Genomic DNA, 17,979 nt, shown 5'->3' with positions numbered 1-17,979 from the left:
CAACAATTGCCCAACTTCTGAACAATTGGTTCTAAATATTTACATATTTATAGATTTCTGTAGCTACCTTTCTCTATCCCAATTGATTGTCTTTCAACTGGAGGGCTATTCTATCTGAATTCCATCATTTTTCAAGTATCAATCATGCTGCTGCTGCTGCTGTGATGACAATGATTATTCAAGGTTTTTTTAATTGTTAGACTTTACATAGTTCTTAATTTTAAATTTGGGCTGTTAATTGCTACTTTTAACAAACCTCTTTAAATGGATATACCAGCCTCCTCGGTATCTTTGCAGTTTCTCACTAGGAAATCATGCTAATAGGTCCTCATTTTATGAGAATTTTACTTCCAACATGTATTAGCATCTTTGGATTGACTTTGAAAAGATGATACATAAATGTACTCGTTCTTTTAGTTAAATAATATAATCAGATTTTGTATGGTGATCATTAATAATTTATCCAACAGATTAACTTCTGTTCAATTGGATTTTAATAGATAACTACTAAATTCCAGGCTATTGTGTATTTATGCACTGGGGCAAATTTAAATATTTTATAAATATTTTGAAACAATGACTTGTTGTTAATTGGCTTGATAGAGTATATACTGTTCTCAATTGCATGTCTCTTGCTAAGTTCATTTAATGGTTAATCTTCTCCAATCCCGTTATTCAGACCTAAAAAAAGTCCAAGCCACTTTTAATATGTGTCTAGAATACTGATGGGAATATTAATATATGTATGAGAATTCAGGTACAGTGTGTGGCATTCTGATCCCACTGATATCATATTCAATCTTGTGTCCTCTTGAGGATTGTTTTCATTTTCATACAGTAGCTAATTAAATGCCAGCAATTGTGGAGAGAGGTCTAAACAGTTAAGCTGGCTCTATAGAAACTTATAGATCAGGGGTGTTGAACTGCTGGTCCGCGGGCCAGATGTGTCATGCAGAAGCTGTGCCCACCCCAGCTCCGGCAAGGGGAAAAAAGTCGTGATACGTCATGATACGTCATGGGATGTGGCGAGTTTGACACCGTTATAGATGAAGTTTCTATGATGTAAATTTGCTACTGGTTAGTATGAATTGGCTTCCATTTGGCCTTATAATTTGTCCTGTGACACACAAACATAATTAAAATTAAAATGAATAGACCACATAGAACCTTCATATTGGCAAAATTATTCTCCATGCATTATCATGCATTTTATCAGCAAATATTTATGTTATGCATTGTAAATTATTATAATTCAATTGCAGCATAAGATCTGCAAGTCATTCTTGCACAGATATTGAAGTCCAATGGAAGAACTTGTTCACAGTAACATTGTGTGTTTCAAATATTTATTGGCACATGCTAGCTAAAATCCAAATTCAGAAATAAAGTCAAATATGCAGTTAAAAACATATTCAGTGCTATTTTTGCGTACAAGATGACTTTAACAAAACAATAAAGAATAAAATACATAGTTTTAAACAAACCAATGTATGGATAGTTAATAAATAAAAATATTTATATAGAAGAATGTTTATTAAACCCTGTAATGCTTCTGGATTTTCCTCCCAGCTGCACTATTTATTTATTAAATTTTTATGCCATCTTCTCTGTAAGGTGATTATTGGCAACTAAACATTCTTCTAGATGTGATGGTAGCAACTGGCAATTATTCCAGCTGAGATTTCACAAATTTATCTAAATTGTTGCACAATGTCCATAGGTATTGTTTGAGTTGAACTATTTTCCATTTAAGTCCTAATCATTTGTTTTAAACCATGCATAGCCTTTGGTCCTACACATACTTAATTTGTCACCTGGATTACAATAGTTTATTCCACTGACACTAACACCTGTGCATGTGGATATGTGAGAAAAAATGTTTCTGATTTATTATTTAGTGACAGCTTCTACCGCTGAAGCACACAATCAGGAGGAGCTTGGTAGCACTTTTTCTGACAAATAAATTTTATTAAAGGGCATAAGCTCTCATGAATTGCAGCTCACTTCATCAAATGCACAGAGGCTAAACTGATGCAGGATTTAAATTGGAGTGAGGCCAGAGGAGGGAAGAGAGGGGAAGACAGGTTAACTATGCAGATAGAGGATACATGTAAGACAGATTACAAGTTCCTTATCGATTAACAACTGCAAAACATAATTCAACTTCCCAAACCTATACCTTTTAATAAAATTTGTTAAGTGAAAAATGTAGTACCAAAACCCTTCTGGTTTTTGGATTATCATAGCTCTCCTCCCACGCTGTGAAGTATGACAGGGTTGTTTCTTTTCCTTTACACAACTGTTATTACTACAACTCCTATCATGCCCAGATTCCAAGGTTAGCCAAGCTGAGGCTTATAACAAATCTAGATTTTAAAATCTACACTGGAGACATTGCATCTCTCTCTCATATCTGCTGTCTGGGCTAGGAGGTTTACCAAGTTTCATATGCCTAGCCATAACCAGAAACCTGCAGTTTCTTTCCTAGTCTAGCTCCCAGGATCACGTTTGCATATGCACATGTGCAGCTCCGTAAAAAACAAACAAACAATAAGGCTTGGGAAAGGCAGTAACGTGAACTTACTTCAGGCAGTCCATGTCGTTTCCTTGGCACAGTATGGAAATGATGGGCTACCACGTTCTTTTAGATACATACCCCAGAAGTCTTTCATCAAAGTACTGAGAGGGCCTAACCCTACTTAGCTACCTAACTCAGGACCTGCCAAATGCTTAGACATGAAGGAGTGGGCAAATTAAAATTAGTCGCCTTCTCAAAGAGTATTCAGTGTATATCAGTAATCAATGTGAATTCTCCTTCTCTAAAATGGCTACATAATCTTTATGTACCCTGACTGCTACACACACATTCACTCACATTTTCATCTTACTATTTCCTCAGGTAGTGGTAGTAGCATTTCTGGAGTTAAAGCCACGATTTCTGAGAAGTTTGAGCCTGGTTATGCTGCTAGCATTTTCTTCTTCTGCTGCTGCTAGGGCTTGAATGAGGAACGGAGCGGCCCAAATTTCTGGAAGAAATCCTCCTCGGCACGGACCAGAGCTTCTTCATCAATGTAGATGGCTGCTCTTCTGGAGGCTACAAAGTATTGCACTTTTCTCAAATTCCATCCCAGCACGTATTTTAACCAGCCGCAAATGGCAGCAGTGGACCTACCAACACCTGCGTTGCAGTGAACATAGACAGTGTGCCCATTCTCCAGCAGCCCATGCAGGAGAAAGACAGCCTGAGGCAGCATCTGGACTCTTCCTAGGATTAGAAACAAGATCACTGTCAAAGGCATGTTTTCCCTCAACTCTCTCTTAGATCATCCACTACCACCCCAGTTGGTCTGAAGTTACTTGCAAAACTTCCTATTTCCTACTAGGCAAATACATTTTTATTTTTATTTTTCTGAGTAGCAGGGCATTTCAAACAACACAGTGGGGCCTCCAACTTCAGACCATTTTTATTTTCTGAGAATCCCTCCTAAACCAAACAACGAAGGATTGTGAGCAGCAAGGCTATGCAACAGGTCTGATTCCATTCCAGAAAGCATGTTTTGAAGCACAATGGAGTACAAATGTAGCACTGGAGTCTGGAAAACCTTTATGGACTTTTTTTTCATAAAAATATAGAAAAATGAACTTGTGATTTATGGTTATGATGATTAGACCGGATATATTATAGAAAGAAGAGAGTCACAATATAACTTGAGAGAGTGTGTGTGTGTGTGTTAAAATAGAATTATAACTGCTGTGAAGAATATCAGAAGCTACTTCCTTATATCGTTATATCCTTCTCTCTTTTTTCCATTTTCTTCTATTTTCTTTTCTTATTGCATTTTTAGTTTTTTCTGTTCTAATTTTATTTGTATTAGCTCTTATTATTGCTCTCAAACTTTTGATATGTGTGTCTCGCTGTGTGTGTGCTTAAAAAGAACCACAAATGTGGTACTTACGTACAACTCTTTAAAGCAGCCATGTCATTTCCTAGGTTCACATGCCTGTCTTCTGCATCTGCTCTGCGATCCCAGGAAAAGATGTAGTGGCTTTCTTAAACAGATGCTACATTTGTGTTCCTTTGTACCCTGGAGCATCTTTTTGGAGATAAATCTGAAGTACTGCATTGCCTTATTGAAACATAAATAAGTGACAACCACTTCAAACTATCTGAAATAATATATCTGTCTCCCTCATGCGTTATCAGCAGAGTATTTCATAAGCATAAATAAAAAAAAGTGAGGGACCTCACCATGCCAATAATAGTATCAATGGCTGGGAAACTCTGGGAGTTGAAGTCCACGCATCTTAAAGTTGTCAGATTAGAAAACATTCATTTAAATAATGTTCTGCACTCTTAAACATTTCCACCAATTTTTTAAAAGAGTTGTGGGTTTTTTTTAAGTAAAATGAGAAAATTATAATTTCATTTTGTTTCAATCATTTCTGATACTCCATTGGCACAATTATTTGAATGTCTCTTCCTAATCACCCACGAGCTGCCCCATTAAGTCCTTATTATGATTTCAGGGATAAAAGTGGGGGGTTTTTTTTGTTTTGTTTGCTTTGATTCTTGAATGAATAGTGAGAACCAGATCCAGTCAAATAACCTAGTTTCATGATTATCCACCAGCTAGGGTGACTTTAAAAACATTGCATGTTGGAGCCAAACAGCTAAGAGTGGCCTCATTACTTTACTTCTGTTAGAAATTGTTATCCACTATTATCAATGATTGGCCACATGGAGGAGTTCAGCAGCCTTCCAACTGTCCCTCTCATGCCTCGCCTTGCCTATAGAATAAAAAATATAGACAGAATTGTCCTACACACAGGTTAGAAACAGTCTGTGCTAGTTTAAAAGAACTGCTGCTGCTGCTGCTGCACACTGTTGGCTCATATTTAATTGATTGTCTACTAAGGCTCCAAGATCCTTGTCACAGTTACTGCTATTAAGCCTGGTTTCATCCAATCTATATTTGTACCTTTGGGTTTTCTTGCCTAAGTATAAGACTTTACTTTTCTCTACATCGAATTTCATTTTGTTAGATAGGGCACAGTGTTCAAGTCTGTCAAGATCCATCTGGATCGTGAGCCTATCCTCTAGGGTGTTGGCTATTCCTGCCAGCTTAGTATCATCTGCAAATTTGGTAAGTTCCCCTTCTATTCCCTCATCTAAGTTGTTTATGAAAATGTTGAAGAGTACTAGGCCTATGACAAAACCTTATGGTACCCCACTGCTTACTTCCCTCCATATAGATGTAGTATTATTAAGGACTACTTGTTGAGTATGGTTTGTCAGCCAGTTACAAATCCATCTGAAATGCTACCTATCCCACTTTTTTCTAGCTTTCCAAGAAGTAGGTTGTGATCTACTTTGTCAAATGCCTTGGTGAAGTCTAAGTATACTAATGTCTACAGCATTTTGCTGGTCTACAAATTTAGTCATCTGATCGAAGAATGAAATAAGATTGGTTTGGCATGATCTGTTTTTAACAAACCCATGCTGGCTTCTAGTTATAACTTTGTTTGTTTCTAGAAGTTCGCAAATCTGTTTTTTGATTATCTTTTCCAGTATCTTCCCAGGTATTGATGTTAGGCTGATTGCTCTGTAGTTTCCTGGGTCTGTTTTTCCCCCCTTTTTTGAAGATGGGACTAGAACTCACAGCCTCCTGGTTTCAAGCCTTGTGCTAAGTACTACACCAAAGATATCTACATAAAATTTGTAATAAAAAGGTTTGCAGTTTCTTTGGGAAACAATTTGATCCACGGATTAAAATATGAATGCATTTAAATTCCTTTTAGCCATCTTAAAGTTTTAAAACAGAACTAGATCCTTTTTCACTGTTTGATTATTCTGCTTTCTAGCCGAAAATATGTTGTGAACGAAACAAAGCAAAAGTGAATGACTTCTAGATGGAAGAGGTTAGAGCAATGAGCTGGGTGAAGGTATTCCTATATATGGTAACTTTTACCTTTAGAGAAGAGGCAAGATATAAATGTAATTAAATAAATATATAAAGCACACCTATACAGATAGATATTTTTGCATGCACATAGTCTTATTTCTTGCAAAATGGGCAAACTCTAGTGAATAAAAATAAAATAAAAGTAAAAATAATGCTAAATAATTCCAACCATTCCTAAGTGTTTGTTTATTTTGTACCAAACTCCATCTGGTAAACTCACACGATTCATTTTTTTGGCCATGCACATGTACACATAATCCAAATTAGACTGCGTTGTTTGTCTGTGTCATATAATATTTGTGGGTATATGCATAATTCTGTATTTATTTATTTCATATTTATGTAGTGTATATCGGAGGCGGTGATCCTTTGAGAGCGGTATGCAATGAAATTTCATTTTAATGTATGCTGATTAGTGTACATTCAAAGTGACAATAAACTTATTATTCTACTCTTCCTCTATTTTAACAAAAGTGATATGACCAGTTCACCATTTTCAAAAGATAATTCTGCTTGCAAATATATGCTGATTAGATATATTTTTATATATATATATGAAATAAAAAATTTGCTAATGTGTTAACACATTAATTCATTATCAAAACTCTGCACAGAGAATGCTTTCTTCCTGTTCAATTATAAATTAGACACTCTAGGTGCTTAGTGCAAACCCTGAAATGCTAAATTAACCATGATCAAATCCTACATTATCTTCCATGTAATAGAGGAAGGTGAGAAAATTGTGCAATTTGTTTTTAATAATGTATATGTGACTTATGATACTTGTGGTTGAAGTTATTATTTTGTATTAAAAAAATGTCTGATGTACATATCAAATGTTTTTCAACAACTGTGAATTCTATTTTCCCCATTTCAAATGATACACTAAATGCACTTTCTTACTTCATATCAAATTCTGTGGCATAATTAATGTTCACATCATTATTACAACGGTTGAATCTACAAAAGCTATTAAATATTCATAGGCTTCAAAGTCTTTTGTATTGTGTAATACTATTGTCATACTATTTAATGGTATGTGGGGCTGAACTTGGGAGACAGGGAGAAGGGCTGCAGCCAAGGCAATACATGGATAAGAGGCAGCTTAGCCTCCAGCAGGAATGTAAGCATGGCATATGCCTCAGAAGGGATCCTCCCTAGATTCTTGGGCTTTAAAGGTGATGGAGGAAAGATGTACATTCAGACTTGCAAGACAGATGTTGGCCTTGCAAGATAGTCGAGACAGGAAGCACACCCAGAAGAACTAGCTTTACTTTACTGTAAGGTTACATTAACAGAATCTTGCAAGACTGAAAGTACATTTCTCTCCCATTGCCTTTATATGGAACCAAGAAGAGTCCCTTCTGAGTCCCATGCCCATATTCCTTCTGCAGGCTAAGCTACCATTTATCCAACCACTGCAAATCTTCCCCATCTCCCAATATCATTCCCACATACCATTACATTTGCCTGGAAGTTTGACACACGATTGCAAGAGAAGGACTAACATGTCACAAAAAACAGCTAGCAGGAGATTGTTTTGCCCTTCCTGCCACAAAGCCTCAACCCAATTGTTAGTTATCCTGACATTGCAGAAACAAAAGAAAAGGACATTCTGGTCCTTCCTATCAGCCAAATAAATAAGAATCATGAACTAGTAGAGCAAGAAAATCGCCAAGGGAAGACTTGCCAATATTAGACAGAAATACTTGCTAACAGCATTAGCAGTTTATTTTGACCTTGCAAAAACTCTTTCCCCCCCCCCTTCTCTTGTGTACCTTGTCCTTTTCAATTTATAAGCTTGATGACAGGATTCATTTACCTATCTCTCTGTCTGTGTGAGAGACAGGGAAAGAGAACTGCTGTGGGACACAAGAACTAAGAAAAACAGGGAAAAAGTGTACTAAATAAGGAATGTATACAGTAACAGGTTGTTCTCTCATAGTAACTATGGTGTGGTGAGCTAATGAAAGAAATACAGATTTCAGATTGATGACAAGTGTAATATTTTGGAAAGGCTGAATTTAGGAGTAGTTTCAGTAATTAATCTATTCTATGCATTATCCATAATGCTAATTGGATGGTATCTGTGATGATACCAAGACAATGTCCTACCTCTCCAGTATGTTGTTAAAAAATCTGTATTTTAATAAGCTAAGAAGCATATCAACTGATAAATGTAGTTGTAGTGCTTAGAGTTGTTTTATTGGCAGCCTGCAGATCAGCTAATGGTTCAATCTGATTTGCTGCTCTTTTGTCTATTTTGTAAATTACTGAATTAGAATAAGTTAAGAATGCATCATAGCATTCTTCTATTTTTATGTCTTACTCATCTTAGTTTTTCACCAACAAATGTAGCATTGTGAACAGAATGCCTGAAGTTGCTTATAAATAATAGTCTGGAATTACAGGTAGGGCTTCCTGAAGTGGTCTTCCCAAAGAAAATAGATAAAGGCCTTTTGCAGAAACCAAATTGTCACAGAATATATATAGTCAAGAATTCAGGAATAAGAACCTTGGAGAACATGAATTTATTTTACCTTTCAAACACAGACATAATCTAACCCAACATATACAGGGTATTTTCTTATGGCAAGCCTGGAAAGGAGGGAAGAATGAGGTTGTTACTAAATCAGATGTCTTTTACCTGATTTATAAGCAAAAAGTTCCATCTTAGCAACTATGGATTAAGCCAGGGGTGCCTGGCTGAGGAATTCTGGGAGTTGAAGTCCATAAGTCATAAAAGGGCCAAGTTTGAAGACCCCTGGATTAAGCAAGTGGAGTTCAACAGAGAAAAATGTAAAAATGAACCAATGTGCATGAGGCAATAGAAAATAATTCAATGTACACAAAGTACATATTTTTCTAATTCACATACATAGTTCCAAAACAAAACAATTCTGTTCCAGGCATAATCCTAACTAAAATGCAATATGTTTCCACAACTACAATTCTTTTGTCCCTTGCATTCTTTTGTATAGCTCATTTTTTAATAAAAGAATCACATTCACTAGGAAGAATGTAAAAATTCAACATCTCTGCCAGCAAGAGAAAGGAAATAGAATAATCAAGAGGACCTAAATGAAATGGCAAGCCTAACCAGAGTGTGTCCCTTGGCAAATGTCTGGAGTCTGATAATAAGAATGTGGAGAGGACTGGAGCATATTCAATGCTTATACAGTATTTCTTCTGATTTTGCAAGAAGTGAGGTCTCATATTCACATCATATCTTACTGAAATACTATTGCTGCAACTAAAGACCATGTTTAAATCATACTGCAATACAAGCAGGTGTTTTGTTTTGTTTTCAAAAATAGAACTGTGCTCAAATTTTATCTGCTGAAGCCTCTTACAAAAGGTAAATACTCTGTAAGGGCTGATTATGGTGAGGTGCAAAACTAAGTAAAGTTGACCTCTCTTCTTTCCTCAGTGAATAACATGAATTCATTAACCCACAAGGAAGAATGAAACAAGCAGACAGAGGGGTCACAATGTCAATGATTCCCACTCCACAAGAAACATGGAATAGGACTAACAGCTGTTCAGTGCTTTTAATAAAGATATATTCTACTTTCTTCCCATGATATTGTATCTTTAAGGAAAATTCAATAGCAACAATGGCCTTGGGAGCATATGCTGGTGGAAGTGCATTCTCCTGATAGGATAAGGTGGGAATTAGGCTTCTGTGTCACTGCATGTCAAGAAATGTACACGTCTGTCTTCGGAGATGGTTATATAGTTGTTGCATTTATACTTCTGTGAATGTTAATGTTTTAGCTAAGGAGTGCTAAAACAAGCACAGAAAACTTACCAACAATCAGATCAACCCATCAACATGCAGGACGTGTATCTCCACACAACGCATAGTTGAAATTTGGGAGGTGTGCATACCAGCCCGTCTGCAGCCATCTGCAACCTATGCTTACCCATCAACCGCTTTGCAGTGTAAGTATGCGTCAATGCCTACGTCCACATCAGTCTAACTCAAGCTTAACACTTGTTGGAGTAACCTCAAGAGGGGAGGGGTGGACCAAAGAGTAATCCACACCAAAGGAGGTGGAAGGTGGGGCTGTATACCTATAATGAAAGTTAGGATAAAAACTCCAAAATAATAATAAAAAAGATAGCAAGATACTTTTATCTTGTTGCATTGTATTTGTATAAACGACTCGACAAGTTGGATGTCAGATGCTGAGATTCCTCCCTAGACTAGAAAACTTTCCTGTAGCTAATGAGGAAAAATGATAATGAGGTGATAAAATGCACACAGCACAAAGCTACATGGAAATCTGGTCACTAATGTTATTGGTGTTGAGAAAGAAGTGATTTTCCAAAGCAAAAAAACAATGAGAATATGGAATTTTAAATGTGTAAATCAAGGAATCCTAGAAATATTAAAGCAGGGATGTTAACATATTACATGCAGTATTTTAGGAATAAATGCAGTTTAAGTGGACCAGAATGGGTTATTTTAAATCAGAAGTTTATGTGATATTCAGAGCAAGAGCATATGCAAAACAGTTGGAGTGGCAATAATTCTCCAAAAGTACAATGCTAAGTATATGGTTGCCTATAAATTAATAAAGAGAACCATATCTATTAGAATTAGTGACTATTCAATGAGCACCAGCTTTAAATAAGTTCTATGCACCTAGCATGGCTGTAATGGCAGAGGACACAAATTATATGGAAAAATGTAGGGAGTGATAAACAAAATTATAGAAAGAATGTAATCCTTTAATGGGGTGATTGGATGGACAAAGTTGGAGAAAAAGAGATACTTGGAATTAGGAGGATTTGAATTGGAAAATGCATCAGAATAGGAAAAAGGTTAATAGAATTTTACTGAGAGAATTCTTCGTTCATTTTGTCAAAACCTGCTTTAGCCAACATACATACAAGCTTTATGAATGGACAACACCAGATGGACAATGTCACAATCAAGTTACTTAATGGAAACTGAAGATGGATAAATGCATCCAAATAGCCACAACACTTCTAAGTGCAGAATGAATTTTGGTGTCCAAAATAAAGGTTAAGCTTTACAAAGAAATAAAGGATAAACATATACTAGCAGCTGGAGGACACACAGTCTGAATGCAATATTTATTTTGATGTACTGGATTTATATCTGCCTTTCATGCAGGATTGAAGGCAATGGATATGGCTATGAAAAGAAGCAAGAGGCATCACATGAAAAACAAAGCAGACAAAAATATTCCCCAAAATTTAAAAAAGAAATTTAAGTGACTTTCAGAATGACTTTTCATATGACCAAGGAAAGACAGAAGACAAATAATCAGAATCAGAATAGAGCTGGCAGGGATCTTGGAGGTCTTCTAGTCTAGCCCCCTGCTCAAGCAGGAGATCCTATACCATTTCAGACAAATGACTGTTCAGTCTTTTCTTAAAAACCTCCAGTGATGAAGTACCCACAACGTCTGAAGGCAAGCTGTTCCACTGGTTAATTGTCCTACCTGTTAAGAAGTTTCTGCTTAATTCCAGTTTGCTTCTCTCCTTGATTAGTTTCCAACCATTGTTTCTTGTCCTGCCCTCTGGTGGTTTGGAAAATTAGTTGACCCCCCTCCTCTTTGTGGCAGCCTCTCAAATATTGGAATACTGCTATCATGTCCCCCCTATTTCTTATTTTCTCTAGACTAGCCAAACCCAAATCCTGCAACCGTTCTTCATATGTTTTAGTCTCCCGGCCTTTGATCATCTTCTTATTGTTCTTATATTATTATTATTATTATTGTTGTTGTTGTTGTTGTTGTTGTTGTTGTTGTTGTTATTTTCTTATTCAATCATTTTAAATTCTTCTTATTGATCAAAAGTCTTTGATAAATAAGAAGAATTTAAAATGACTGAATGCAGATTTTCAACATCAAACAAGAAGTAACTGGAAAAAAGTCAAACACAGAAAAATTAACAAGAAAAGAAAAATGAAAGGTATTTTAAAGATTAGTGAAATTTTTAAAGTTTGCCAACAGCTATAGATCAATACTTATAGAAAACATGATGTAGCCTGGTGCTTGGAAAAGACTGGTGTGCACACCTATATAGAACAAGAAAGATGCAGGAGAAAGTACGTATTATTCATCCACTAAACTAATTCTTCAAGAATGAAAGTTTTACTTAAAATCTTAGAAAGAAGAATAGAGTCATATATGGAAACAGAAAAGATAACTGAATAGGCAAATTTCAGAAAAGACAGAGACACGTTAGATCACATTGGTAATATAAGATGGAGACTTTATCAGAGTGAGCTAAATGAATGAGTTTTTATCTTTACTCAATAAAGCAAGTTTTTGACTATGCTGATCATGCAAGAATTATGGATCTGAAAACAGTTACCTAGAATAACATGAGTGCAAGAAGAATTACCAATCAATTGGTCTTTGAAGAAGTAAAATGACTGCTCCCTTGAACCTGATTATTAGCAAGCAGAAGCCCATATATTTTTGACATGTGATGCAAGCAGATGATGGACTAAAAAAAATGATTATGCCTGGCGAAGTTGAAGGAAGTAAAAAATAATGTATTATGTGCACGGGCAGGATCAGAATGATCTCTGCAAGTTTTATAGAAAGCATCTCTACTTTGTGCATTTTTTTTGTCTCACCTTTCCCCTATGCTAGCCATTCCCATATTTATTTATGTATTATTTATTTAATTTATATTTCATATTTCTAAACCACCATCTCCTCCAAAGAAGTCCAGTCTAGACATTGTAATCAGCTATGTGACATAAACAAAGGTTACACGCATGGTGAAAAAGCAGAAAATGTATAGCACATAATGCTTTTCCATGGTTACTCTTTATCAACTTAAAACCACAGTTCCAAGCAATAGGAACAATTCAAAGCCAAAATAAAAAGCTGATCGAGGAAAAAGTTCAGTCTCCCACCCATGTTGTTTTGCTTAGTGCAACTTCTAAAGTCTGCTTTTCAAATGTCTTTAAATACACACAAAACAATATTAATTCTAACTTTGGACAACATCTAGTATGGCCCAAAGAGGAATTTGAATACTGTAGGAATGTGTGGTGAACTAAAAGGACTTCATATTATTTGCTCCTATAAAACTATTGATGAAAAATATAAAATCTCAAATTCTGTTTATATAGAGAGTTTCAAAGGAGTATCATTATTTCTACTGAAACACTTTCAGCAAAAATTGTGTTCTTCATAGTTCATTTAAGACATGATCAGACAGGGCTGTAAAACATGACTTTAATAAAGCTAATTGAAGACAAGGACAAGAAACTTTCAGAGGATAAAGTTTTGTTGAAAAAGTGCTCAGTCTAAAGGTCACACTAGCCTAATTAATTTAAAATGATAAACATTCAACAAACATAGAGGGAATAGCCATATGTAAACTTTCTCCACCTTAATACTGTCATTTCAGGAGTGTTCCAATTCTTCTTTCTCAACTGAGATATGAACAATAGGTTTACAACAGAGGCATTAAATGTTAAAATTCTTCAGGGAAAGTTTCCAGCTTGATAGTCAGATAAAGAGTATACTTTTTCAGAAGGCAAGTTGGGCATCTGATTATCTTTTGGGGCTTTTTTATGGATTTATTTTGCTGATTTTTATTTTTTTTATTACTCTTGATTATTGGGATCTTGTTAATTATTGCCTGGCTATTCTGTCAGTTAAATTTTAATTGTTTTGTTACTTTTTAATTTTAATTCAACAATGTGAGGCACAACTTTTCTGCTAAGTAATAGATAAATAAACATCTTTCTTGATCCTGCTATCTGGAATGTTACAAACATGAGAAATGTTATTGGAAAAATATTGATCTAGTTTAAAAGCTATTTTAGCAAAGTACAGTGAAATTGATTAATCATGTAGCATTTTACAAACTTAAAAGTAGTAGTTATGACCCTATTAATTGGTTGACTAACAAATACCCAGAATTATAGTGTTTCAGAGCATTTATTACAGCATGCAATTTTGAATACATAATTCATATGCACAAAAGTGACTTTACTTAAATAATCTTAATTAATTATGATTATATGATAGTTTTATGGACAATATCCTAGGGCAAAGAAAATATATGTGTTGAAACAAATCATTTTACTTTTGAGATCCATCTTGCTGCCACATTTATTTATATTTACATTTACATTTTTATATTTTTATGAGCTTGTAATCCCTTAATTCAGGGTAGAGTCAGGGCGACTGGATGGAACTGAGCGTTTACTGGACGGATGCTATTCCTGACACCTACGTGGAATTTGCAGCAGATATTTTCTCTTTGTGTCCTAAAAGAGAAACAGGATTGAACTTTCAACTTTCTGAGTGGGAGACGAGCATCTTTACCACTAGGAAACCATGCCGCTCCACACAATTATATATATCAATTAAATAATTATACACTTTTAGTAGCACTGATAGAAATTAATTATAGCCTTTTGAAAAAACATGGTTTTCTTATCTTTACAAACAACACCATATTATTAATCTCTAGTATAAAAACAGGTATTTCCTTTAACTATTGCTGAATATTTATTATATTCTAAGAATACACAATACATAATTAGCTATGAGCACCATAATACAAACATCCAAGTAAATTTGTAAAGTTACATTCTTCAACTATATCATTGAATGGATGCTTTCCTAGGGATGGAATGTGAATATTACCTTCAGTACTCATGTCTGGTGTTGGCATCCAGACATAAGCAAGGCCTTCCTCTTTGTACAATTTCATGAGAACCTCTGGGCTCATTGGTTCTGGATAGCGGTTGCATCCCCAGGAATTCTGAACCACGTCCCATTCAGTCTGGAAATTCATTATAGCTGTAATGCCCAACTCATGTTTAAGTTTGATAGTCACATGTTCCACTTGACGAGGGCAACTTCCTAACCACAGATTTGGCAAAATCCTGTTCAAAGAGAAAAATATTGAACTAATGAATGTTAAGTGATTTATCTAAGTCAGCAACATGATTAATTGTGGGGTAGTCATTTTCTACAATTCATGTTTAAATAAAAACTTGCCAAATATCACTAGGAATTTGAAATTCAAGGAAGAAATGAAAGAAAGAATTATTTGTACAGACTAGAATGAACCCCCTCAAGCCAAATTAAAGGCTTTCATGAAGGACAAAGAAAAATGTATTTTGATAACACTTTCTAGCATCCTAAGAAGTCCACTTCATAATTTGGGCAGGTAATTTCTCATACATTACAACAACTGTTACTTATTGGACATAAAATGTAACATTGTACATAAAAAATCTGCTGTCAAATCTTGCACAGGGAAATCAAGTAACGGACCAATATTTGGCCTACAAAAACATTTAGCTGAATAATCTTGTTATTGATACTGAGTTCAGTTACTTGGACTTCTAAATTAGACTGCTAGTGAATTAGTTTGGGCATTATGAAACAAGTTATTTATCACTTGTATTGCATTATCATTCACATTCTAGCAGTTTACTCAGAAGACAATGTTCTTAATATCGACTTAAGAAATCCTCAGAGAGTAACCTATTTGTCAAATTACCTCATTCTTGTGAGGACTGTCACTATACATTATGATAACAAATTCTATCATTCTTCCATAGATACAAGGCTTGTCACATTTAATTGCATTTTAATGATGTTAGTTTAAGTCTTCCAGAAATGTGCTTCTCTGTAATGGTTTTGTTTTCCCATAGTGGTAACTAATATACTAAACACTGAATGATGCAATTTTAACTAGAGGGCCATTTATATGACATATGAGCCTTGTATGCTTCTTATATTTCTTTCTAAAAATTCAGCTTCTTGAATAAAATAATTCTCTCTTTCATCTGTATCTAAGCTAGTGAGTGTTTGACTAGACAGAGAAATTGATTCACATCAGAAAGTAGCTCACCAAGATAACTATATTTTTTACTTTCCTTTACGTTTTTGGCTTTTCATCTCTGTGCTCCAAGTCTGTTAACTCTTAGATAACAAAGTCATTTCATTACACAATGGTATTCAAGATGTGACAATGTGTAGAACAAAGGGTAGAAGGATGAGGGGTGACATGATAGCAGTGTTCCAATATCTCAGGGGCTGTCACAAAGAAGAGGGAGTCAAGCTATTCTCCAAAGCACCTGAAGGCAGGACAAGAAGCAACGGATGGAAACTAACCAAGGAGAGAAGCAACTTAGAACTAAGGAGAAATTTCCCGACAGTTAAAACAATTAATCAATGGAACAACCTGCCTCCAGAAGCTGTGAATGCTCCAACGCTGGAGGTTTTTAAGAGATCGGTCAATCTTTTGTCTGAAATGGTATAGGGTTTCCTGCCTGAGCAGGGGATTGGACTAGATGATCTCCAAGGTCCCTTCCAACTTTATTATTATTGTTAACGTTATACTCTTGAGCCTGATTTTGACCATAAGTCATTTCTAACCTTGACAACAATTCCTAAGACCATGTTTGTCTTTTATACTGTGTCTGTGGAATGATCCAAACAATTATCATCAGAAGGGTAGTTCTGTATGCTATTTTACATGACAAGTGATGTGGTCTTACTTCTAAAACTCACATTAAAAGTTAGTATATACTACAGAAATGGAAGAGAAATTATAAATGAATCACACTTTTTTTAAAAAAAAATCTTGTACTGCAGCCTGAAAAGTGATATTTAGGAGATTATCCCATGATCAAGTTCAAGAGTTCCATAAAATTACTAGAACTTAGAACTCTCATCCTAAAGTCTCGCTTTACATATTTGAAGAAAGACAAGAGAGAGAAAAGCATTAAATGAGTAAATTGGATGGCACTACAGACTTATAAAAAACAACATACACAAGACCAAATTGACTATACAAAAGATTGTGAATGATGTTGCTTAGACTTTATATCTAGCTGAAAATATTCATTATCCATGGTTCAGTGATACTAATGGAAAATGGACAGGGAAGCCAGCCCTGAAGAGATAACAAGGACAAAGCAATAATCTATAGCCATTCTTGGGTGCTATGAGGAGTAGCATGTAAGAAGTTTCAATTAAATATCCTCAGATGAGGGTATCTAAGAACAAATTACTTATCTTCATTAGAGCTGTGGTGGCGCAGTGGTTGAATGCAATATTGTAAGCTAATTCTGCCCACAGTCAGGAATTTGATTCTGACAGGTTGACTCAACCTTCCATCTTTCCAAGGTCGTTGATATGAGGACCCAAATTGTTGGAGGCAATATGCTGATTCTGTAAACCATTTAGAGAGGGCTATAAAGTATATAAGTATATAAGTCAAAGTGCTATTTCTATTGCTATCTTCATACTTCCTTTGCCCTATGAGCAACATGTCAGCCCCATTAGATAGACCAGACCAAGAAATCAACCCAACAGGAAGGCTAAAACTACTTGTATTGAGAATGGTTATAATAATAGTCTTGCAAGTAAAACTGTGTTGTACCTTATCTCCCTTCTTATATTTTAGTGAATTAGAGAGGTGTCTATATGAGTTGCTTACAAACATTATCTACTTGTTGTGGAAATGAAGTATTTTTCATTTCTCAACACCTGAGCAGTGAATCGAACATATCTCCATCAAGATCATCTTCTTTACTTTCTACACAATGTAACAACACCAAAGGAATTGAGGCTGGTTCTGAAAATGTTCAATTTAAAAAGGCAGTAAATAGATATTAAGAAAATGGGGTTTGATAAAGTCACTTTTACAATTACTATTCTGTCACAATACATTAAATTATTTTAACAATATCAGTGCACAGGACGAATGGATGATTTCCTTCCCCGCTCTGCACATTCTTAATTAAATTTGAGAAATCACTTTGAATGCACATAAAACTAGAACAAACTTTTTTCATTTAACCGTATGAATTTGTTTTTACCTACAAAAACATTACAAGTCTGCAGTTGTAAAATGTCACTGCTGTTCTGACACCATTTTGCACTGTAGAAAATTACCAAACTTGTAATCATCTTCTGGTTTCACAAGCAATTCAACCATGTCAAGAAGCAGTGTAAAAGCAAGCCTCTGTAAGCAGATTTCAATA

General features: G+C 35.2%; 1 protein-coding gene across 1 annotated transcript in view; it reads right to left on the bottom strand.

The window, feature by feature from the left end:
* Positions 1-2,978: 2,978 nt before the first annotated feature.
* Positions 2,979-17,979, bottom strand: part of EPM2A (EPM2A glucan phosphatase, laforin) — a 45,572-nt gene continuing 30,571 nt past the window's right edge. The window contains exons 3-4 of the mRNA XM_015822367.1: positions 14,621-14,862; positions 2,979-3,265 (exon numbers count right to left, since the gene is read on the bottom strand). Coding sequence (XP_015677853.1) covers positions 2,991-3,265; positions 14,621-14,862 — 517 coding nt within the window. The 3' untranslated portion in view covers positions 2,979-2,990. The remainder of the gene's footprint in view (positions 3,266-14,620; positions 14,863-17,979) is intronic.

The sequence above is a fragment of the Protobothrops mucrosquamatus genome, unplaced genomic scaffold (genome assembly GCF_001527695.2).
Source record: "Protobothrops mucrosquamatus isolate PMUCROS unplaced genomic scaffold, P.Mucros_1.0 scaffold1535, whole genome shotgun sequence".
Lineage (NCBI taxonomy): Eukaryota > Metazoa > Chordata > Lepidosauria > Squamata > Viperidae > Protobothrops > Protobothrops mucrosquamatus.
This window is presented reverse-complemented; position numbering and strand designations above follow the sequence as displayed.